The sequence below is a fragment of the Pollicipes pollicipes genome, unplaced genomic scaffold (genome assembly GCF_011947565.3).
Source record: "Pollicipes pollicipes isolate AB1234 unplaced genomic scaffold, Ppol_2.1 Scaffold_7231;HRSCAF=8579_pilon_pilon_pilon, whole genome shotgun sequence".
Classification (NCBI taxonomy): domain Eukaryota; kingdom Metazoa; phylum Arthropoda; class Thecostraca; order Pollicipedomorpha; family Pollicipedidae; genus Pollicipes; species Pollicipes pollicipes.
Window position 1 is genome coordinate 6,374,557 of NW_023597034.1, and position 9,975 is coordinate 6,384,531.

At 54.1% G+C, this 9,975-nt stretch overlaps 1 protein-coding gene across 1 annotated transcript; it reads left to right on the top strand.

The window, feature by feature from the left end:
* The first annotated feature begins 1 nt into the window (after position 1).
* LOC119109320 (ras-related protein Rab-28-like) lies at positions 2 to 7,976 on the top strand. The gene is made up of 6 exons (XM_037232928.1): positions 2 to 38; positions 1,245 to 1,328; positions 2,679 to 2,864; positions 3,304 to 3,526; positions 5,923 to 6,026; positions 7,516 to 7,976. The coding sequence occupies exons 2-6, from the start codon at positions 1,245 to 1,247 to the stop codon at positions 7,699 to 7,701; spliced, it is 783 nt and encodes a 260-aa protein (XP_037088823.1). The 5' UTR covers positions 2 to 38; the 3' UTR covers positions 7,702 to 7,976.
* Positions 7,977 to 9,975: the final 1,999 nt, after the last annotated feature.

The window sequence follows — 9,975 nt, forward strand, 5'->3', positions numbered from 1 at the left end:
CTAGAACAAGGCCCTGGGGGTTGCCGAGGTCATAATCGGTAATAATTGTAGTCATAATAAGCAGATCGATTATCTGCTCTGGTATTAGTGGGTATGATGGGATGATGAGCTTCTGATGGAGTGTGCTCTAGTTGAGGGGGTAGAGTGAACATCGGTTGCAGGCGTGTCAAAGATTCTGTTGGCAAAAGCCTGGTAATGCACCTGCTTCGTGGGTGAAAGCTTGATTGTTTTTAACCTGCCATGTCATATAAGGACACATCGTGCATGGAGTACTGAGATATAACCAATGCTGTGGGGTGTTGCTCATTCAGTATGTACTGGGGCCTTGCTAAATATTTTTCCTTGCTATGCACCAACATATTGTGTATCATTGAGCTCTGTTGAGCAGAAAACACTTGAATATCAGAACAGGAACATTGCACCATCTTATCTTGCACACATGATGATTGTGATACCAACTGGGCACCTCAGGTCCTAACTCTTGACAGCACAGCACCTGTGCTTTATGACCATCCCAACAGATCAAAGCTAGCCATTTGCTTTGGATTTTCAAGGTAGAGGCATTGTGAACTTAGCAGCTAATAATGTCCTAAGGGACTTGTATGACTATTCATTTGCATACCACACCCCACTCACAACACCCTTTTGCCTGTTGGAAGGAGGTATTTTCAATATGCTGTTGCAATGCCTACATATTAAAGGAGCAAGTTTTTCAGGCTGATTGGGCTTGTCAAGCATGCTATTCCCAGGTTGATCCCTGCTTGCTGGGTGCATACTGGAGGTGATGACACAGGACTCTTGATTTATGATGTTGAGCCCACTAGGCAGGAAGCCTTGCTGATTATCAAAGTTGGATCAGCTCATGGCCTTAGCAAGCTGTTATTGATTTGCTCAGGCAGGTTGTGCTTTGAAACATGCCCTAATGTTGTTAATCACATCACCTTGGTCTTCCCCACTATCATCCTCCTCAACCACAGGTGACAAGTGTGATGTGCTGCATTTTTTGCTTTGATAGTCTTATGTCTATGTACACTATATAAGAGACTCTTCTATGATGTTACCATTAAGAAATCCAGTTTTAAGTGCACTACTGCATTATTTAACCCTGACCAAAGGACAGATTTGACCAGAAAGTTTGTCATGTGAGCTAGCTGATTGCTAGGCCTCATGGAACTCACTTAAAATCACTGGTTGTAGACTGAGGATGTGTTCAGTATCTTTCTTCAATGCTTCCTTTTTCTCAGATGATGGAAAGCCAAGAAGAGGAAGGTGGCATATCAGAGGGGCAGCTGAAAATTGTTCTTGTTGGAGACTCAGGCTCTGGAAAAGTAATTGTCTGTAAATTTGTTCCGTAACTTTGTATAGCTGGCACTTGTTCTTTTATCTCATGCCATTAAGAAACACCCATTTGAAATGAGATGTGCACAGCAAACTGGGCTGACATTAATGCACAGCAGCCCACAGCATGTGACATGCTGTTAAATTCATCACACATGACACAAAATGAAAGGCTTGGAAGCTTGCCATGCATGTCACTGATGCCATGTCACTGTATTAGATTACAGGATTATCTTCTAATCCAAATCTCACTGAACACATTGTGAGATTTGCATGGCTATTGATAATGTGGCATCCATGCACCATGTTTCGTAGCATGCAGTTGCGGTGGTATAGGGGCTACACAGTGCACAATTCATATGTTTATATACATATACCATAAACACCTGCATGCTTATGTTTATGTGTATATTGAAATTAGCACCTGCAATGATTTTACAATGAGGTTGTTGTGAAAGGAACATGCCAATATGGTACTGTACCATCAGCCTTTCTGCAAAAGAAGATCATGGTTAGATCTTTCCTACATCATTCTCTGAGCCATTGAAAAATTGTAATCTACAGAAAGGATCAAGTTGACACCTGTACTTATAACATATGAGAAATCTGAACTGGTGTTCTTTGACTGGTCATCAAGGGAACAAAACACGGGCTCGGGACACGTAGTCCACCTGGAGGGACAAGAAGAGGTGTTCTATTTACCACTATTTAGGGTAAATGTTAACATTGCTGGAAGCTGTGAGGACAAGACGGGGTAGAACTGTGTTTGGCTTTGTCCTCTTTCTATCATTATGTGGGCTCTTAGCAAAGGGTCTCGAAGATTAGGAAATTGAACTCCGTGCTAAATGCAGCGGGGCCAGACCCATCATGTCATGTATCTCGACAAGGAAAGCGTTGTTACCCTTTGGTCATTCCGGCGTGTGTTGCAACGAGCAACTAACTGAGTGGGAAAGGATGGATGGGAACAGGCAAGACATCAGTGAACGCAAATGGGATGTGGTGTGCTGTTTATTAGCTCCACGATCGTCAGTATTCGTCTTTGGCTGTTGTCAGCTTGGCTGCTGTTGTTGTCCTTGGGAGTTCATAAAGGTGTCCTATTATTAAACTGGACGAAATTTTGTACGGTAGTGTGAGTTCACGCAGGAGCTTTGTATAGTGGTCAGCCAAAGGGACATGTCAGGACGTTTCGCGCTGCAGTTTTTGGCCGTATTTTCCCTCGATGACCGCTAACCTGCGTCCCAGCACTTCAGTCGTGTTTTCAACGTGGGAGCGTCCACCATACGATGCATGGTCGCCCAGTGCCCGTTCCTGTAAGCCCTAGTTGCCGGCTTTCTCTACAGACGGCGCTATGCTGCCGGTACACCCAGGACACGTTCAGCCCGGTACACTCGTACACGTCGGGCGTGGAGTTCTACCTGAAGCGGATCCGCCTGACACAGGAACGCTCAGTGACCCTGCAGCTCTGGGATGTCGGCGGCACCTCTCTCTCTGGGGGCATGCTCGACAAATATTTGTACGGCGCCCACGTGAGTCTGCCTGCTTTCGCATGTGTCTTTGACACTGCTGACCGTGTGTAAAATGTTGAATTGCGTTAGCAGTGACATTAGATCAATAATATAAGTGTTTTGCGTCGTAAGCGTCACGCATTACTGTATCGCTGTTCCCGTTATCCAGTATTATTGCACAATTCAACCTCTGCATCGCGTTGATTTAGGGTTAATCGGGGCCTCGTAAAGTACGCGGTCTTCAGCCGCTGCCTGCGTGGAGGATGCGCAGCCTAGCAGTCCACTTGTACCCTGTGTCTCGCCGTATCAGCAATCTGCGACACAGCGAAAATGTCTCCCGCAGAAGTATGTTTGGCCTGTTATCGCTCAGCCGCGCCGTCCTCCAGGGGTCACCGCTGACGTCATCACCTCACATTAGCCTGTGTGATGTCACTCGGGACCCTGTGTGACGTCTTTTCAGCTGGCGTTGTTTGTGTACGATGTGAGCAACTACACGTCGTTTGAGAACCTGGAGACGTGGCTGATGGCGGTCACGGAGGCGACACGCCACCAGAGCCGGCCGCTCCGCCGCATCCTTATCGCCAACAAATGTGAGTGGACCGAGGCGCGAGAGCGAAGGAACCCTCGCATGGCGGGCCGGGCGCCGTCGGTGGCGCTCCGGGGCGGTTTTGTGGGGAGGCATTAGAGGACCTCGCGTAGCATCTGCCGTGGCGAAGCATTGGCACGGGACGGTTTGTGGGGTCCTGTGATCACGGTCCTTGCAGATGGCTAATGTGACCGGCAACTGCCCCCAGGCCAGGCAGTTTGCATACTTCTCGTATGAAATCGGCTCTGGGTAAATTGGTCTTCGATCGCGATGTTTTTAGACCCATCGGGGCGTGGCCAAGGCCCTGTCTCGTCCACGGTGCGGGACGGTTTATTAGACCGACGTCCGGACCGACGGCATGTCGAACTATCGATCGACGCCACTCCATCCAGCAACGTCTGGGCTTCTGGGACCTCGGGGCAGTAAAATACCGTCCTTCAAGTAATTGTGAGCTGTTTTGAAAATCGCTGCGATGTCGTGTAGCCATCAAAATCGATAAATGCGTAGCCCTCCACAGCTGCACAAGCTCCCCGCGCTTTCACGACGACCGGACGTTAAAGACATGCCGTCGATGATTTGACATGATTGGTCAAACAGTCGCAGCACCCCAAAGCAATCTGGTCAGAGTCAGCACCGCACTGGTGAACGCTTCCGGGCGGCGGCCGTGACGTAAGACAGGACACGCCGCTTCCGCCCGGGAGTCGCTCCGTTTCCGCGTCTGCCCCGCCTCTCCGCCGGCGCGGGGCGGCGGGCGGGCGGGCCCCGCCGCCAGACCACCGGCCGTGACGTCACTGCCGTGTCTGTGGCGGCCCCGACGGGGCGGCGCGGCGCCCCGGCCTTGAGACGTCGACGGCGGGCAAACCAGTTGTGAACGCGGTGAGTTGTGCGCGACCGACCTGCCGTGGCGTCCGGGAACGGAGCACGGGACGAGCGCTGCACCCTCCCTCGATGTGGAGCGTCGGTGGTCGGTGGACGGTCGCTGGAATGTACACAGTGTGACGTCATGGTTAACATGCGGTATGCTGGAGGGTTGGATGCTGTGAAAAGAGCAAGGATTTGTCCTTCTGATGCACATGACAGTGTGGGAAATGACGCCCAACTTGTATCGGCATTGCCCCAAGAATGTAATTTACGCGAATGCCGGTGAAGTTCTTCGTGAATGCGGATGTTGTTATTGTTTTGGTTTGCAGGGTCTGTGGTCGGTTCATTGCAGCTACATCGGGCTCGCATTACCTCTTACTAGGCACGTAGGCCAGTGGTGAACTCTGTTAAAGCTGGGCCAAGACCGTTGAATGTGTGCGTCTGGATTGCTTTCAGGCCCGAAATGTTTCCGTGGTTAACGATGCTGACCTCCGCGTGTGCCCCGTGCTCGCGTCCGGTCTGAGGGCGGGGGTGGTCTCTGGACGATACTATGACCGTTTTAGTCGCTGACACGCCAGGAGGATGGGTGACGGCGTGTTCCGCACTTCCCCCAAACAAGTCTGTCGTTTATTATAGCAGCGTGCATCAGTCGCCCCCCCCCCCCACACACAGTATCCGAGCGTGGTACATACAAGCCTGGACTCTGTCCCTAAGCAAAGCAGTATTTGACGTATACTCGTGAAACAGACAGCTTTGTTTGTGCAGTGATGCTAATATGGGGGTGCTATTTTCACGCCCGGATTTCAGGCGGGAGGGAGACAAAAGTGACACGCCTGCGTAGATAAGGCATTATCAGGTTGGTAGGAATGATGTGTGTCGGGGGGGGGGGGGGGGCGCGAAGAGGGGCAGGTAGCCGGTAGGGTTGGCTGGGACTGCGTTGGATTGGGCCAGGCTGCCAGGCTCGAACATGATCTCCTGCGGCTCGATTCACTCGCACTCACGTGCCATGAAAGTGAAGGAACTTGTCCAAAGCCCTAGAACTCGGCATCCGGACTCATGTCACATGAAAAGGGTGGACTTAGATGACGGCCGGGGACTCGGATTTCATTAACGATCATTATCATCATTAACAATCGGTCTTAACAATCCTGACGCCAAGCTACGCTCCCTCGTAACAGTCCCCAGGATCAGATGAAAAGTCAACCTGTTCAATGCAATATTGTCTACGTACCGTCGACTGTGCCGCACCCGCGACGAAATCCCCTGAAAAGCCCGGCAAAAACTATGCCGCGGTGCCGTTCCGTGCTCCTTCTATCTGCAGCTGTGCCGAGCCGGAGCCGGCTGTCGGCCGTCACGTCACATACATCCAGCACATGACTCATCGCACAACAAAACCGGGGGGCCGTTACGGAGCCGCCGTCGTCAGAGCACGCCTATCGCGCCTGGAAAGGTGCCAGTTTTTCTGTGTCGCCGCCGCCGGAGCCGCCCGGCTGGCTGGCGCGGGCCCGGCGGCGCGGAGGGAGGGGGCTGGGTGGAGTGGGTGTGGGGGGGGGGGGCGGGAAGCGGGCGAGGATGCCGCTGGGCCGGCCGCCGCCGTCGTGAGCCGTTTTATCGAACGGCGCTGCGTTCCAGCCGCCCTGGAGCACATCCGAGCGGTGCGCGTCGACAAGCACAAGAGCTTCGCGGCCGAGCATGACATGCTGGCCTTCCTGGTCTCTGCGCAGAGTGGCGAACACGTGAGTCTGCCTTGGTCACGGCGCTGTCCGTGGAAGCCAGCCAGGGTTGTGGACGTGAGCGCGCGTGTCCACCCTGCTTCACCTTTTGCTCCACGGAGCGCGGGCACAGGGCGATGACTCGTGGGCGCGTGTCCACCCTGCTTCACCTTGTGCTCCGCGGAGCGCGGACACAGAGCGATGAGCCGTGGGCGCGTGTCCGCCCTGCTTACTTTGTGCTCCACGGAGCGCGGGCGCAGGGCGATGACCCGTGGGCGCATGTCCGCCCTGCTCGCCTTTAGCTCCACGGAGCGCGGGCGCAGGGCGATGACCCGTGGGCGCATGTCCGCCCTGCTCGCCTTTTGCCCCACGGAGAACGGGCGCAGGGCGATGACCCGTGGGCGCATGTCCGCCCTGCTCGCCTTTTGCCCACGGAGCGCGGGCGCAGGGCGATGACCCGTGGGCGCATGTCCGCCCTGCTCGCCTTTTGCCCCACGGAGAACGGGCACAGGGCGGTGACCCTTAGCATGCACACCGCTTCTCACAAAACTTGGATTGAGATCTATACACACATGACTGTTACGTGGTCAGACTTCCGTTTTATCGAGTCAAGGCGGTCTTTCGTTACTGTGAAAGGGGACGGAGCGCAGTGGCACACAGAAATAACCGAAGCACGCCACCATTGTCTAAGCTCATGATCGTAGGTCGTGAACTGGGATCTGGGAGGGTCGCGAGCGACGCGGTTCATCCCGGGCCGCAGCACCCTCCCCCTCGCAATTCTAGAGGACAAACACGTAGGTCGTAAATAGCTGTCGGCTCCTGCTCCGCGCTTAAATGTGAACATGACTGTGCACCCGCAGACCAAGGGGCGTACGGGCCGGCACGCCCGATGCCTGTTGCAACGCCATTGGCGTGTTGATCAGCACGAGCTAGGCGGGAAAAGTGGCCAGGAAAAGCGCTTAGGTGTAGCCAAAATTGCAGCACGGCGGCTATCAGCGACATTCTTATCTGAAAACATGCTTAGGCGGGCGATTGCTTAATGGACGTGTTCACACCGTTTTTCCGGCATTTTTGAGTGAAGCCGTTAGGTGGCGGAGTGGCATGGCTCTAACCCGTGCTTGTGTCATGCGATCGATGGACTTAGCAAGAGTTCAGCTGGGTTATATCCCAGATAATTTAAATGGCTTCCAAAAATACACATCCTCAAGCGATTGATGGACTTATAAATGACGCGTGATTAATTCTGTTTGTGGGGATGTTCCCGCGGCCCTGCGCCATTGTTCCTGCAGTCTTTTTGACAAAAATCACCGGGTAATATCCGCACAGCTGTAAAGTGGCATCACATGCGTGTTACACGTCTCAAGATCAACGGCCGCACGTTTTCCGCAACACAAGTGACTTGCAATATCAAAGTGACCTCGCTGTATCGCCCGTGGCACCACGGCCGGCTGCGGTAATCGCAGCCGGCCATGGCGACCCCGGCCTCGCGTCTGACCGGCCCCGCCGCCGCCAGGTGGCCCAGGTGTTCCAGCACCTGGCGGCTGTGACGCTGGGCGCGCGCCTCACCCGGGCCGACATGGAGCACGTGACGCCGGTGGTGCGCGCCCAGATCGCCAAGCCGCGGCCCGAGACGGCGCTGCCCCGGCCGCCCACCGCCAGCAAGATGCGCGTGTCGTCCGAGCTCTGCTGCCTGCAATAGGCCGGCCGACTGGCGCCCCGGCGGGGGAGGTGGCCTGCTGGGCCGTGCGCGTGCTCCACTCCGTTCCGGGTCCCGCTGTTTCGCGGGAAGGCGTCGCGGTGCGGCGGCGGGGCGCGTCCCACCGAAACGTCGCGTCAGGAGCAGAGGGGCCGTTGCAGAAGGCCCAGGTTCCGCCGGCGACTGCTGCTCGCTGCAGCGAAGACCGCTACGACCGGGAAGGGCGCTCGCCGGCGGGTGTGTGTCCAGTGCGGAGGCCGGCCGGCGTCGTAACGTGTCCCGACGGTGGCGTCACGTGCCACAGGTCACGGGTCGACAGCCGGCAGTCCGTGCCGGCTCTCGCGGCGTGGGTTTGGGAGACGGCCGGCTGTGTGGGGCGAGGGGGGGGGGAGCGGTTTTGTGGCCGGGCATCACCGAGGTCACGCCGAAATGAGACCTGTACGGGTCGGCCGGTGTGAATCTCTGCGGGGGGGGGGGGGGGGGGGGGGGGGGGGGCGGAAGAGCCGGCCGGGCTCGGGGGGGGGGGGGTCGACCGTCGGACGCGGTCAGGACACGCCTGTCCCCTGCCAAGGGGATTGAGGCCGCTGACTCATGCCTGGTCCAACCGACTGCGCTGTTGCGGGGGCAACTGAAGCTGTGCTAAATCCGTCCCGCCGCGCTTTATGTGGATCTGCCCGGTTTGAGCGGGTACATTGCCCTAGCAGCTATTATTACTGGCCTTGCCAGTTTGTTGTCCCTTACATCGGATATATGATAATTGAACGTGGCTTGCTCCATTCGACTAGGCCGCTTCACTGCGTTTGAACCACTGCAAGTAGAATGCTTACTGTGTTATTGCTAGTCAGTATAAACAGCACTAACCAGCTCAAGCCGGCCTTGCAGATGTACTTGAATCATAGACATTACCATCTGGTTTTGGTCCATGCACTTTTGTATTGAGGTGGTTGTGAAGACAGACGCGTCCAGTCATTGGTATGTTTTGTGGTCTGAGTTGTTGTGCTAGCGGCCAAGAGTTCACGATTTTGCGTGCACATGACTGTGTATGCTGGTCCGAAACTATTTTAGATCACGCATATGTTGGTGCAATACATGCGGTTGATGACTGATCAGCAATTTCGACGCCCTAAACTTTTCGAGAAACGTGAAGTGAGAGAGAAAGGGTGTGGTGTGAAGGCGAACAAGCATACGGCTCCAGCGCATCGGTGCGACCACCGTTCGTACCATAACTGCGACAACACTCAAGCAACTGCGTGGAAGGTGAGCGCGCGACGGGATCGCTGGACTGCGTCTTGGTGAATGGGTCTTCACCGTGCGAAAAACATCTTCTCCCTTCACTTTTCGGTGGATTTCCGCTAAGGTTGATTAGGCGTCTGCGGTCTTACCGGAAAGTTATGAAGTTCTTTGAACTGGGAAGGCGAGTAGTGAGCCGATCCTGGTAGTTATCGTCAGCAACGCAGGAACCCAGGATGGGATGCTGACCCAATCATTTTCCGAAAACTTTACGTTGGTCTCGTACGCGATGACTGAAAGAAATGGCGAAAAATGACGATCAGGCCGCCAAACCAGCGAGGTAAAACTTCCTTACCCACCGTTTTCACGTGACCGAAAATGACAAGAATCTAACAAATTTCAAGAACCTCTAACTTTGGTCGCTTTTTTGGACATCGATAAAGTTATGCCATTCGCTGCACATGTAGCTCAGAAGAACGAAACGAAGGCCGATAATGAGAAATGATAAGACATATTCGTGGGTTAGTCCTCCATCCCTCTCCCTCCCTCTCTCTCGCCCCTAAACCATTGACCTTGAAATAATTTCCGCTTGTGTTTGGCAACAACCTTGTCGCAAAATTTCATACGCGACATTTCAATTTTCCCAAAAATATGGAAATTTTAAGCAATGGAGCACCTAGATTATACTTTTTAAACTTCTTCACCCATTTGCTAGCAAATTGACTTTTTTCTCACCGAAAAAAGAAGTTTCTTGTTTTGTACTACTTGTGTGCGTAGTTCATCAGCTGTTTTCATGAACATGAAAACAGACCATTACGGCGCGCGCGACCACAACACAAAGCTAGTCGCGGTGTGCGGGTGGACGTTTCTGTGACTCATGGGGTACTTGTATCATCGTGGGGCCACCCTGCTGTGGCGTGAAAACCCATCAATAGTCGTAATACCTGGGAAAGGGGAGATAACTGCCCGTATCCTAGTCGTGTTGGATGAACTGCGTGCTTGTTGTGGAGTTGTGACTTGATTGCGGATCGCGTAAGACAAAGAACA

What these genes read in the sequence shown, in the direction of transcription:
- LOC119109320 (XM_037232928.1), top strand. Translation starts at nt 1,245, where the DNA reads ATGATGGAAAGCCAAGAAGAGGAAGGTGGCATATCAGAGGGGCAGCTG. An exon ending in AATATTTGTACGGCGCCCAC is followed by an intron (nt 2,865 to 3,303) that starts GTGAGTCTGCCT and finishes ACGTCTTTTCAG; the next exon opens with CTGGCGTTGTTTGTGTACGA. An exon ending in CGGTTTTGTGGGGAGGCATT is followed by an intron (nt 3,527 to 5,922) that starts AGAGGACCTCGC and finishes GCTGCGTTCCAG; the next exon opens with CCGCCCTGGAGCACATCCGA.